General features: G+C 38.0%; 1 protein-coding gene across 8 annotated transcripts; it reads right to left on the bottom strand.

Annotated features, from left to right (window-relative positions):
• Positions 1 to 281: 281 nt before the first annotated feature.
• On the bottom strand, positions 282 to 10,901 carry LOC112164744 (ABC transporter C family member 12). Of its 8 annotated transcripts, none has more exons than XM_024301037.2 (28): positions 10,765 to 10,901; positions 10,126 to 10,534; positions 9,689 to 9,867; positions 9,320 to 9,359; positions 9,012 to 9,168; positions 8,432 to 8,546; positions 8,273 to 8,353; positions 8,108 to 8,132; positions 7,944 to 8,000; positions 7,573 to 7,638; positions 7,380 to 7,454; positions 7,171 to 7,278; positions 6,714 to 6,848; positions 6,274 to 6,380; positions 6,099 to 6,192; positions 5,722 to 5,889; positions 5,410 to 5,550; positions 5,039 to 5,239; positions 4,817 to 4,915; positions 4,572 to 4,724; positions 3,995 to 4,380; positions 3,504 to 3,684; positions 2,822 to 3,145; positions 1,967 to 2,735; positions 1,736 to 1,857; positions 1,274 to 1,519; positions 688 to 1,117; positions 282 to 596 (listed from the first exon to the last, which is right to left on the bottom strand). In XM_024301037.2, exons 2-28 carry the CDS (start codon positions 10,453 to 10,455, stop codon positions 517 to 519), a joined length of 4,869 nt encoding a protein of 1,622 aa, XP_024156805.1. In that variant the 5' UTR covers positions 10,456 to 10,534; positions 10,765 to 10,901; the 3' UTR covers positions 282 to 516. The 8 variants fall into 8 exon arrangements, with proteins under 8 accessions (XP_024156805.1, XP_024156806.1, XP_040362492.1 ...); XM_024301038.2 differs by having other exon boundaries at positions 1,967 to 2,723; positions 10,765 to 10,900; XM_040506558.1 differs by having other exon boundaries at positions 2,822 to 3,150; positions 3,509 to 3,684; positions 10,765 to 10,900.
• Positions 10,902 to 14,560: the final 3,659 nt, after the last annotated feature.

The following is a 14,560-nucleotide window of genomic DNA, read 5'->3' as shown; positions in this document are numbered from 1 at the left end:
CCTTGGCGGAACTGTGTACAAATGAATTAGACTTTTGTACAAGTCCACGAGTTGATGAGCAAGGCTTCCAAAATGAGTCAGAATGGACAATGTGTGTTTGATTTCTATACTCGGATGAAGAACATATGGGCTGAGATTGATCAGAAACCTCCACGTAAATTTAAAAATGCTGAAGACATGGTCTGGTATCATAAGGAAAAGGAACTTGAGCGAGATCACCAATTCTTGAAGTTTTTCTAGATGTTGTAGTTTTTCTTTTTGTTACAAATTTGATGTTATAGTTGACGAAAAAGTTTCTTTAAATAATTAAATTAAGGGCCTCATAACTAATATATTTGTTGTTTTGGTGTTCTATGCAGGTCTATGTCTGTTCTGCTTGTTGCAATTTGGATATCATCTACATTGGCTATACTCTAATCCATACAATATTACAACATCTTGAATCCATATCCTTCTTCATTGAGAGGAAGTTGCTGGTATAAACAGTCTCGGTCGTATTCCTTGTCCAACTCCAACCTATAGATATTGGTCTTCAAAATCGTCATCTTCAAAAGGGTGAAATCTGTTTTGAGCCAGCCTGCCCATGACAGCTAGACCTGAAACAAATAACCAAAATTTGATTATAGATATAATACAAACGGTCCCCAGATATGGATTCTATGCAGGAGCACGTATCTGATTTTTTACCTTCAACTATTCTGATGAAAGCTGACCACCATCCCTCTCCCGGAATATGGTGCTGATTTAGTGATATGTCTATATCTTTATCATGCTTTCCTTCCAGAACTCCCCGTAGTGTTATAACGGCATCCTTTGTTTTCATGAGGATATTGTCCTCGTCTCCAATATCTAACCATTGGAGATCGTTCTGTGAGGATGTGAGGCTAACAGCCAACGCAAATTGGGCAGCAGTGGCCCAGCGCGAAGAGGCTACCCATCTCCTCTGGCTCTGGTCAACCAGTTGCTCGGCTTCGTCTCTATTCACCTTATTCTGCTTGCCTTCAAATACCAGGCTGCGTAAGTACTGAGCATTAGAAGGTCCTGTACTCCTGACCATCTTGGAGAATGCGCTCTCTTCATTTAGCAGTAGTTCTTCTGGGGAACCATGTTCTAGGACCTAAAAGGGAAGTTCAAAAGTTATGAGTGGAAACCTTTCTCTTGAAACCAGAGGTAAAAGTAAACATTACACAAGGCTTTCTACTTTCTACTTACTTCTGTAACAATATATCCTGAAAGCAGAAAATGCAGGAATTGCATTGAAGTGAGGGCATACCTGACCAGCATCAAGAACAAGAATTCGATCACAGTCAATAATGGTGTTCAATCTGTGAGCAATAATGAGCATGGTGCATGATTTGAATTCTTCACGTATGGTTTTTTGGATGAGAGCATCAGTTCTAACATCGACAGCTGCAGTTGCTTCATCAAGAACAAGAATCTTTGATCTTCGAAGCAAAGCTCTAGCAAGACTTACTAGCTGCCTCTGTCCAACACTGAAATTCTCACCACCCTCAAAAACCTTCACACAATAATGAAAAATTAGGAATTACACATCAGCTTCTCAATTTAGATATATCAAGACATCGTACAGTCAAATAGCATCAGTTTGTCCATTTCAGTAATCATTAGGTTATTTGGTATTCTATGCGTACAAGTAAAGAAATAAGCACCCAAAGTTGCAGTTCCCTAAGCATAATCTGCAGACACTATAATTGACTATAAAATTAGGTTTTACCTCAGCATCGAGACCAAAGGAATTCCTCCTAATTACATCCTTTAGATGTGCCCTTTCTAGGGCTTCCCAAAGATCAGCATCATTATGCTCACCGAAAGGATCAAGATTAAACCGCACAGTACCTACACAAGATTTAAATGACCATTAAAATGAGCATTTCATAAAGTCTAGCATGCTTATCAATTTTCAGTTTATGTTGCAAAATCATGTTAGCTCAATCAAAGTGCATACCGGAAAACAGAACCGGTGATTGGGGTATGATGCTAAGAACTTTTCGCAAATCTTCCAGTCCAAACTTACAAACATCGTAACCATCAATCAAGATGCTTCCTTTTTCTAGTTCTACTATCCTAAACAATGCATTGATCATGCTAGATTTTCCAGCACCAGTTCTTCCAACTATTCCTAGCTTCTCACTTGCAGAAACTGTAAACGATAATCCGTGCAGTACTGGTGGAAGTCCAGGCCTATAACGGAGGACAACATCCTCAAACTCAATTGATCCTGATGATGGCCACCCATGTGGGGGATGGTTGCTTTCAATAACAGCTGGAGCCTCAGAAGGCAAATCTATATATGTCCCAACCCGCTCAACAGCATTTAAACTATTTTCAGCTCTGCTTGCTTGTCTAAGAACATCACTCAACAGACTTGTGATATTCAAAGTATAAGTGAGAAGTAGACCCATTGTAGATGCAAATTGTACTTGGTTTTCTGCCCTTCCATTCTGCATGACAGAAAAGGTTGCTATCACCCAAATCATTATACCTCCTAGTGTTTCCAACCTTATAGCAAGCCAACGGTTTGAACCACCAATCACAAGAGTGAATCTGATATTATTATCCATAGACCTTCCACTAACGTTTGCCATCCGATCATAAGCATGATAGGCACGAATTGATGACAATCCATTTAATGCTTCTCCAAACTGTGCATAAATAGGAGATCTGGTAATGGAATCCAAGCGTTTCAATTCACGGGATGTGCTCTGTAAAACAAACTTGATATCATATTATAAGTTTTCACGAAATTAATGCACATTAATATAGTCAGGTAAATAAAAAACTGATACCACAAAAAACCTACCTGATAGAATAGATAGGCTGCATAGAACAAAATTAGAAGTGGCATTATGGCCCAGAGGGATATTGTGCTCACAATGCCTATGAGCAAAAAACTCGAAAGGAGCTGCCACACTCGACCCAGAAATGAGTTCATAAAATTGGCTACATTGCGATCTATATCACCCAGATCCTTTGCAAACCTATTGATCATCCTTCCAGTTGGGTTAGTGTGAAAGAACACCATTGGAGCTTTTAGTATAGCATGTAGCAGGGAATCATGCAGATTTCGGGCTGCATGAAGACTTGAAGTGATTAGCCAAAAAGAGTTCATCAGAGTCACCGTTACCTGAGTCAAGAAATTGTGGATTAAGCACCTTCAAACCTCATCACAGTCGCAACTACAATAATTTTCTTCTTTAATAGAGTGCAGGAAAATGCATAGGATTCTTTGCTTGGCGCTGGATAATACTGTTTTCTTTTATGAGATGGACAAGACTTCAGAATACTGTATATTTTTTAGAGAAAACACCCCACATTTGTGGCAAATAAAAACCACACTACATTTTTTTTATTGAGGTTTCATCTGACAATTTTCTGTGCATGTATTCTGTAACTGAAAAATAATGGTAAAACTGTAGAAAAACAATATAACAGGATAACATTCAAAAAACGACCAAACGTGCATGTACCAACTCCTTACATACCTGGACAATTGAGAGAATCGCATATATAAGCAAGTAGAATCCAGGTGTATAACTCTTTGACATGCTTTGATCTGTCCAAAAACTTAACCATGTACTGCTTGAAACTCGAAGAACTTCTGTTAGTGTATAACAAGTACATAGAACCATAACCACCCACAGCCCTCCTAATGCAAGGTTGTACCTGCCAAAAAGACAGAGATATTCATCAACTCTTTATGATCATATAAGTCAAGTTTTCATGTTGAAAATGGAACTCATACTGCTCACTGCTCAGCAAATTCCCCTTGACTAAAAAGAACAACACTACATTATTTACTAACTCCAACCAAAGCATATGAACTAACCGAAATGCATATATATCTCAAATTTTTTTTACCCATTTAGCCTAAAACATTGCAACAGTATGTCTCCTATTAGTAATCTATTTCCACTGTCTTATTTACAAGACTCTGTTAAAGCTTGAATCTTTGATGAACAATGCAGTCACTTACCTCTGCAAAATTTTCCAACTTACAACACCTGTTTCCCGTTCCTCTTGTTTAATGAGTACAGATCTCATCCCTTTCCCTTTCTTGGTGTAGCTTGCATCTTTTGGTAAGTCATTCACCACCCCATTAGATACAGGAACTGAGCTTTTCTGGTACTCAGTTTTGCTGTCTTCCTTCTCTTCTACATGTTCTTCCATTTTTCCGGCATTTTCCATGAGCTTCTGGAACAGCAAACTGTTTTCAGAGAGATCCTTGAAGGTTCCCTTCTCTTTAATCATACCGTCAGAGACTAAAATAACTTCGTCCACTTGAGGCAGGAAATGTAGTTGATTTGTGACAAGCACCCTAGTTTTCCCCTGCAACTCTTCCTTGATACAGCGGTTGAAAACCTACAAAGAACGTAGTTCATTTGAAAGACAAGGATCTCAACCCAAAACATAGAAATTACAAAAATTGCAATATTTTAGAAAATGGATCCAGATGAGCACTTTGATAAATTCGAATTGGTTTTCTAATATATAAGCATGGCAAGATTATAAGAACAACCCTGAGATGATATTACATCGATTAAAAATAATACCTGTCTAGCAACATGAGCATCTAGAGCACTTAATGCATCGTCAAATATGTAAACATCTGAATTAGAATATACAGCTCTGGCCATTGAAACCCTTTGCCTTTGACCTCCACTAATATTGACCCCTCTTTCGCCAATCTCTGTTAGATCTCGACCCTGGGAAATCAGGTACAGTAGTTAACATACTGGGGAATCTTTACATGTTAATGAGAAGTAATGGCAAAGATAAAACTTCATAATCCACTTACTGGAAGTAAGTCGAGGTCATGATGGAACTCAGTTACATCAATAGCCTTCCAATACCGTGCAGCTTCAAATTCAGATCCAAATAAAATGTTTTCACGTATCTGGAAGAATGTAATTAACACCTCCTAAGTACATGCAGGGGTAGGAGATGACTTTGAAATTGACAGGAAAGCCAAAGTAGATTGAGCTTTATAGGCTTTTAAAGAAGAGACGCTCGGACTCACAGTAGCATTGAAAATCCATGAAACTTGGGGAACATAAGCAACAGTCCCCCTAATTACAACACCTGCATCTGCAATGGGAGGCAGCTCCCCAAGCATGGCTGATATAAGTGATGTCTTTCCTTCTCCAGTGCCGCCAACAACTGCAACTAGGCTGCCAACTGGTACATCTAAGTTGATGTTTGATAATGTGGGCTTCTCTGCCTGCATAAGGAAGGAAGGAGAAGATAGGGTTATTAAGACATATTTGCATGTTTAAGAAATTGAGAGTCAACATGCTACTAGCATCATAGCCGACCATATATTCTAATTAAGAATGCAGAGTAAACTCTCGACTTACAAAATATATTATTGTAAAGATAAAAAAACAACACCTTTGAATCCCATGAAAAGTATCCATCCTGAATTGAGATGGCTGGAAGCCCTGGTTCCAGTGGCGGGTTGGGTACTAGAATTCTCTCCTCAGTTAAAAATAGTTCTTCCAAACGCTGTAAGGATACATTTGCATTTACAACCTGTCAAGGTAGAGCAGAGTCAGTAGATGCAGAGACTCACAAAGATAAAGAGAACTGGATGACAGGCCCATAAGAACAAAAGATATGTAAAACAAGATCTACCAAGTGTAAATGAGATAATATTAATGTAGGTGATAACAGATGAGATAACAGATAAGAAGCCCATGCTACCTGACTTAATAAGTTGGGCAGCATGTTTACAGGGAAGCGTAGCACTGCAAAAAGAGAAAGTGATGTAAATGCCCTTGCAGGTGTCAATTCGCCTCCAAGAAAAGTGAATGCTCCAAATGAAGTTAGTGTCACAACAACTGGGATGCTTTTGAGAATAAAACTGTTCAACTGCAAAACCAAGACACCTATGGTTAGCATACACACTTAGTTTCAAACAAATGCAATATCAGATCACCTATGGTTACTTCTCTGGTTAGAGCACTGATAATCAATAATTTACAGAAAGCTTGAAATTGAAATTTTCCACGTGATTGTGCTGAAGGATTCCTTGAATATATAGAAAGTACATAATTGAAAGATGAAGTGTTGTGTCTTACAGCAGAGAGTAACTGCGCTCTACGTAACCTTGAAAGTTCATCATTCCGTATACTTTGAACTCGCTGCTGGAAACTTGTCTCCCAGGCATAACATCTGAAACATAATATTTCAGATTAATGACAGAATAATAACTAACACTGCTGGACTAACTAAAATAATCTAATTCAGTCATACTTCACCGCATCCATGGCAGCTAAAATTTCATTCATGAGGCCAACTCTCTTGTCAGTCTGTTGTAGTCCATCCTTTGTCAGTTTCCGCATTTTGCTGATCACCGTTGTCTATTACAAAAGAAATTAGAGAAACTGACTCATTATACCCAATAAAATTAATAGAAGACTAAATTTTTATAGACAAAATCAAACAGCACAAGTGACGCTATCTCTAAGCACATTGACTAACTAATGGAAAACGAAACTGACTAATCTTGCAAAGAAATTCAAACTGACAACCAATAGAACTAGTAACTTTCAAAAGGGAAATAAATACAAATACATGAAAGCAGACAAGGTTAAGGTTTTCTAAACTTTTATCTTATGAGAAAAGTCTATAAAAGGATAATACAGACTGTTGATAGCAGAAGAACCAAAAAAGAATAATAATGACATGCTGACCTGTATGGGGATCGTGAGAACTAGCATCAATGATCCAATAAGCGATGCAATACCTAATTGTTGGTAAAGAAGAACCATAGCTACAATGATACGAAAAGGAGCAGACCATAGTCCGTGAAGTTGTTCGCATGTTTTCTAAATCATAAGAAAGGCCAAGTAAATTATAAGTTTATAATTCAATAACCTGACTTGATAAACAGCAGTTCAAATATGCATTGCATTCTTGCTTGAGATCATTACGTACACAGAAAGACAACAATAAGGAGTACTTTTATTTTAAGTTAAAATGACAAGGAATTGAGGAGAAGATGTGAGAGAGAGAGAGAGAGATATGAACAAAAATCAGTTTCCAAAAATTGGATCTTCATGTTTAAAGTACGTTTTTCAGCAGACTTTAAAATCGTTCAGACTTTTATAGCATTTCTTCATGCATGACAATACGTCTACTTGAGCATACCTGGAGTGCATTAGCATCTGTAGACATCATATTTGTTATCTTCCCAGTTGGGAACTTCTTATGGCCCTCATGTGTTATTCTTATAGATTTACGGAATATAGCAGCAACCTACACGGCAATTAACTTTTAATGAATCACACAACATGAAATTGAGTTGGGCAGTTAAACTTTAACTAATATTAGATTTTCTTGTTAATACAGAAATTTACCAAAGTTGATCTCAACCGAAAGCCGACCCGCATAATATTCTGGTAAAAGTGAGATTCAGGGAGCACACCAAATGACTAGAGAAAGATGAATAAACTTGTCAATATAGTTCACCATCTCTTGAATTAACAGTTCATACTTTGCACATTTGTAAACATGATGATACTTAAGAAAAGTCCAAGATAGAAGCAATACCACACCAATGAAAATTAAGAAGGCATATATATAACCAATCCAAGCTGGTTCACCTCGTTGCATTGACTGCATGGATGAACAAGACGATTACAGACACTGTTGAAATAAAAGTGATATGCTTCACAAAGTAGATTCAGTCAATTGCTCAAATGAGATGAAAGAAAAAAATTGACAAGATTCTTGAGATACTACAGTAATTGACTGTGATATAATAATGTTTAGGCTAACAGCAATGATATAACGGTTCATTACTTCAAATGAGAAGTGTTGAAGCTCAATACTTCAGACTCACATGCCACCTTTATAAACAGCTTTTGATACATGGTAAAATTAATCTCTACTATAAAGGCTTTGGCAAGAAAGACACTAACCTGCAAAAGACGATTTAGTAGAATGGGACCCAAAAACTGAGAGAGATCATGGCAAATCTACAACATGGATAATATTATTAGAAACCTCTTAAGAATCCATCCAGCTTTATATCCACACTCTTGGTAACAGTTTGCACCCCCACAAACTGGAATAAACTCTTTACCTTGAAAAAGCCTCCCAACCAGAACCTACATAAACACATCAACAAAGTCAATGAATATAAGATGGAAATGCAACTTAACCAAACTGGATTGAGAACTTATAAAAATGAAATAAATAAATAAGATAAGATAAAATAAAAATAGTTTTAATGCACCTCAACCATTACCTCCGTCCAAGGCTACGATGCAGTGCTCTCAGAAGCCATGGCTTGGACCTCTGAGATTCTTCAACCCAACATTCCTGAAACCTGAAAAATTCAAAATGATTGTGCACGTGGCGCAGATAAAATAAGAAAGTAGCAACTGAAAAAGAGGCAAAATTGGACCTTTTAATCAATGTCTCTGTCTGATCCCATGTGTCCAACTTCCAAACATCTATTTCAGTGATGGGTTTTCTGTACCCTAGCTGCATAAGTGGAGTCATCCATCCAAAATATATTCCTACACAGATGCACACGAAAATACTAACTGCAGCGTTCATAAAATTGCACCGAGCAATCAATCTTCTCCTTTTGACTCTAGATGACCTCACCCTTAAAAAAACTCAAACAAGGACCTGGTGGATGGTATCTTGTTTGTCTATAAACTACTAGTTTATCAAGAACACATGAGGTGGCATATAAGGTGTGAAGAACCAATTGGTACGATCACTAATAAGTGGATGAGAGAGTGAACGAGAGAGAGAGAGAGAGAGAGAGAGAGAGTTCATCGATTGTCAACAGACAAAAGAGAAAAATCACACAAATGCTTTTGCATTCAACTCGTAACTCCCCAATCAATATGGAGCCAATAATAGAACATTCTCAGTTTATCCCCATAAAAATATGCTAAGGACGAATGAAGAACAGAAATAATATCAAAATTATCAAGCTCTGCATCAATTATGGGAAGTTTACGGCTCCTTACTGGAGAATATATTAACATGCCGTTCAGGGCAAATTTGATCTTCTCCTGGTAGTGCTTCATATTCAGCATTGTCAGGTGACTCAGATTGCAGAAAAATGTAGCCAGGATAAGGATCCAGATGGGGAACATAAAAGAGAAGAAGAATTCCGAACAACACCTGAATGAGACCAGTAACCAAAGACCAAAACATAAACAACTAGAAGATGTACAAAAATAACAAAATAGTGCGTGTATCCTTGGACATCAAACTTGAGTATAACCAGCTAGATGTACAGAAAATAAAATAAAAACCAAAAGTTGGGACAAACCTGGCAACAGACAGTGCTTATATACAGATATAAAGCACATCTGCAAGAATTTAGTAAGAACAAAGATTGTAAGAATGTCTCATACAATTTGAAAGCAATGACAGATATTGTGAATCATTTCTTGCCTAGAACAATTCATTCATTTTGTTCTGTAAAATTAAATCTAAATATACACCAACATTTTGTTAAATTTGTGCAGTTAACTATTATTTCTAAGAGGTTAGGCTGTTAGGACGTGAGACATCAATCATCTTATACTCTATCATTCTTCCTCATGAATGGACCTTCGCACAGCACTGGAAAACCCAACAAGTGGAATTCAATAGAAGGGAATACAGTATTGAGTAAGTGAAAGGAAGAAAAACTAACCCACTGTAGGAATCTGTCACTCCAAGAATAAGATTTAGCAGCACAGCATCTCCTACCAAGACATAAAGGACTCCAAACCTTACGTACCATCGGAATTCCCGAATGTAAATCTTAGTTTCCAAGCCAATTAAAATTAGCATAGAGAACCAAGAAAGAGCTTCAATGATTGAAGAAGTCATCTGCAACAACACAAACAGTTACCATACGCATACGCTTCATGTTGTATACAATCACATTAGGTTGCAATTCAAAACTATCAGATCAAGGTTTTTACGAGCTATCAACAATGTTAAAACTTTTAAATGAGCTATTCACAACTCCCATCATGTTTTATTAACCACATACCATTTTGAATGTGCATGCTTTCATTTGAAAGACACATATCAATAAGACATGTCAAAAGCAAATGTCCAAAGAAACAAGAAAAGAAAACTCACCTCAAAAGGAGCAAAGCCAGTTCTTCGAAAGGGGTTAAAAAGTGATAAACCCATCACCAACCTCAGTAGAGGCTCAGCAGTGGAGTAACCAGTCAACAAACCCAACAAGTAGTTATAGTAATTTGACCTCAACCTGAACCTTCGGGCTTTCAAATTCTTCTTGATCATCCATATTCGGTAGCAGCACAATCCGAAAAGAACTAAATGAGAAATGCAGATGACCATAGAGTCCATTGCACAAGGAGTGTATGAGCCAAAAGCACTGACTGCTTTGGCCCATACCCCATTAGCTTCTGGTTGACAATACCAGTCTATTGGCTTAAAACCCATGTCTGGTATTCACTACAAACTAATACAACCACTTCCAATTTGACAGCTTTGTTCTCACTCAATAGTCAATAGTTTCCCACTGCAATAAGAAAAGGAAACACCTTTATTTAAGAAATTGCCATTGTTTTATTGGGTTCCATAAATTTTGATGCTAGTTTCATTCGCATGCATTCTTCAATCCAATTTAAAGAAACCCACATAAACCCAGAAGCAAAAGTTTGAGAGTTTTCAGTGTAAAAAGTCCAAACCCAACACTCTGTTGCATCCAAATATAGCAATAATAGATATAGAGAAGAGTAAAGGGGGCACCTATGAAATGTGCTGGAAACGAAAGCTGGGCAAGAGATTCTGCAAGAGCAGGAGTCATTGCACATGTATAAAAACAAAAGTGAAGTCTTCGTTTGAAGAAACATATAAAAACAAATTCATTGGCAAAACGACGTGGAAGAGATGAGGAAAAAGACCAAAGCGAAGTCTTTGAAGAAATGTATAAAAACAAAAAGATGAAGTGGGTGTCACAGAGACTGAGTCATCATGTTTTTAGTATTGGCAGGTTGCCAAGACCATGATTGGGGATTCATATCAGGAATGGCGGGTATTGGGAAAAGCGCACCTCCCCTGCTATTCACGTAAGTGGCGGCTCACCTGTGACGTGGCGATCAAATGTTCTTCACATCTGTCAGGTAAGGCTGTAAATGGGTCTGATCTTGTTGGGTTCGTATCGTTTTTTTTTTCGGTTACAAGCGGAACCTAAAAGGCCCAAACAAAAGTAAAGAAAAAGCTAAGAAGAGAAAGTTCTCCTAGTTCTAGTTACAGTAGTAAGATCATCCAGGAAGGCTTGAGTAGCATGGACAGGAGGATCCATAAATGTGATGAGGACAGGCTCATGATCAATGTTGCATCTAGCCAAAGCAGCCGCGGTCATATTACATTCACGAAAGATGTGCATGAGATGGACATTCTGCATAGTGGCCATAAAGTTGCTGCATCCCGCGAGCAAAGATCCAAGAGGATGAGTAGGAAGATTTTGCTGCTGCACTAACTTGACAAGAACAGCAGAGTCCGATTCAATTCCAGCATATGGATGTGCAGACTTGATGCTAACTTCAAACCATAAAAGAGACCCCAAGGCTTCAGCCTCCAAAATCTCACCAACCCCTAAGTAAATTTGGAAGCCAATCACCCAATTCCTAGTGTGGTCTCTGATGACTTCACCAGCCCCAATTTTGCCAGATTAGAATTTCTAGTGCCGGCAACATTTAGTTTGTAAAAATTTTCAGGAGGTTTCTTCCAGAAAAGTTTGATAAGACTGTACATATTGGAAACGCTAGTCTTGTAAATGGCATTTGTCCACTCATATAAGTTTATCAGGGAAACATGTCACAGTTGATAAATACAACCCAATTCATTTAGTAATTGTGTTGAAAATATAAATTTAAACCTAACATATTTATTAAAGAGGTGACCTGCAATGGCCTACCCGTTTAATAAACAATTCGTGTCGGGTTAAATTTGATGATCCATTTAATTTATATAAACAGGTCAAATCCCATAGCAAGCCAGTCAAAAAGACATGGACGATAAGTTGGGTGGTTGGATTCTTCATATGGGAGTTTATCTTTATCTATAGCCTATGAGTTAAAGAGGAGTAAACAATCAATTGTTCTTTGGGATAGATGGGTTTGGCGTCAAGTTTTTGTCCTCGAAACTCTTACTTTATGGAAATTTTTTCATGGTAAGCTTAATAGATGATCTCTTACTTCATCAAGGCTTTTCTTTTGCTTATATGTGCTCTCTCGATCAGTCATCTGTTGAGAAGGCCCACAAGTGCTCTTTCTCTATGAAGGTCTGGTCTACAATTTCATCTTGGTTTAAAGTTAATACTCATTTCCTAGATATATACACTTTCTTCTCTTACCCACTGCAACATGATTTTGGTACACAATTGCAATTGCTATGGTGGGGAATAGGGGAGCTGGCTTCTACTCTCGTTGGGATGCTAGAAATTCTATTCGTTTTGATAAGCGTTGCTTAACTGCTGAATACTTGATTCACTCTATTAAGCAACAAATTCGAGAGGTTGATTCTTGGGGTTTTGGAATCATGCGTAACTCAATAGATGAGCTTTGTATTTTTAGTGCTCTTGGAATCAGCGGTAGAGCCCCAAGAACACATCAAATTCGTAAGGTAAATTGGCATGCTCCTTGTGCTTTTCAGTTAAAGGTTAATACATATGGTGCTGCTAGTGGGACGCCAGGCCTCACGGGCTATGGAGGTATTTTTCGTGATCACTTGGGCAATTATATGGGTTATTTTGCTGGTTCCATGGTATTGCTACTGCCCTAGAAGCATAGCTTCAAGCCATTATTCATGTAGTTTCAATAGCATCAAGAAAAGAATGGACTTTTCTCTGGATTGAGTGTGATTCAGCGTTAACAATTCACTTTCTTGCCAATAAAAATTGCTCAGTCCCTTGGCGTCCAAGTGTTGATTGGGTCAATTGTTGTACCATTCTCTCCTCTACGCAGATTCGTTTTCACATATTTATCAAGAAGGGAATCAAGTGGCTGACTGCTTAGCTAACTATGGGGTGGATCATGAGGGGCATTATTAGTGGGACTCTTGCCCTCCTTGTGCTTTAGCTACCGTTGTTCACAATCTACAAGGTTTATCGAATTTCCATATTAGCTGATTCTTGTGTGCTTGATAGATTTCATGCAAACGTGGTTTCTGTTGCATGGTTGCTATATTTATCAGTTTGTAACTATTTTAGCTCAGTGCTCACTTTGAGTACTTTATTTCATTTTGTTCTCAGATAGGTTTTGGTTCTTGTCCCCTTTTTTTTTTTTTTTTTTTTTAACCCGAAATTTTATTAATAACCAAAAATAAAGTACAAAGCAAGGGGGGCTCGACCAAAACCTTGCCTAGAGAGTACAAATAAAAAAGCACAAAACAAAAGAACTCAAGCCTTTGAATGACATAACAAAACAAAGAAGAAAAGTACTAAAACCAAACTAGGAACACCGATAATAAACTGTAGAAACGACGTCTCTGCCAAATGGCCCAGAGATGAAATCAGGAACCTCGTCCCACCAATGAGGGTCATCATTCGCTGCACCAAATCTTGCAAGACAATCTGCCACTGTATTTCCCTCTCGATAGACATGAGAAACTTTAACGTTTAGGTGACTAGCAATATGCAAGCAATTCACCCAAGGTACCCGTAGTCGCCAAGGAATCAAAGTATGATTGTTAAAATAGTGAACTGCTAGACTTGAATCAGTCTCAAGCCAAATATGTGTCCAATGACGAACCTAAGCAATATCTAAGGCCTTAATGATAGCAAGAACCTCCGCATCCACCGCACTAGGAACCATTACCCTAGATGCAAAAGCTCCCAAAAATAAGCCATTAGAGTCTCTAAAGACTCCACCGAATCCTGCATTTTGATCATCCACAAATGACCCATCTGTATTCACTTTTATCCAAGGGGGATTAGGACAGATCCAGTTGACCGGAGTGAACTTTGGGGCTCGGAAATTTAGAGAAGACAACCCCAATATATTAAAAATGGGAAGGGAAGAGGAAGGAGTAGTACAAGATTTGAAGCATATAAAAGCCGAGTCTTTAAGAGAATGAAGGAAAAATTGCTTAAACCACATAATGCTAAATAAAGCATTATCAAACCTAAGCTTATTCCTTTCCACCCAAATGCACCAAACCATGTTACAAAAACCAAGTTTCCAAAGTAATGCACCTGAAGAATGAAGCTGAGACCAAAATGGAGCAGCAATTAAATCATGTAGGGTCCCATGTAAAGGCATATGTAAGTGAAAGAGACCTAGAATCCAGTTCCACATCCCAAAAATAACAGGGCAGTCCAAAAATGAGTGAAGGACTGTTTCCACATTTGAACGACAAAACTCACATCTAGAACAGAGAGAAAAACCACTTCTTTGAAGCCTTGAGTCAACTAGAATCCTTCTAAGTAGAACTTTCCAGGAAATCAAGGTTTTTCTAGGTTGAATGGCCCTGTGCCATATCACCTTACCCCAATCCAAAACCGGGTGGTTGTTGCGTAGTAAATCATAGGCATCAGCAGCTG

Source organism: Rosa chinensis, chromosome 5 (assembly GCF_002994745.2).
Source record: "Rosa chinensis cultivar Old Blush chromosome 5, RchiOBHm-V2, whole genome shotgun sequence".
NCBI lineage: Eukaryota > Viridiplantae > Streptophyta > Magnoliopsida > Rosales > Rosaceae > Rosa > Rosa chinensis.
Note: the sequence above shows the minus strand (reverse complement) of the source record. Positions and strands in the feature narration are given on the sequence as shown.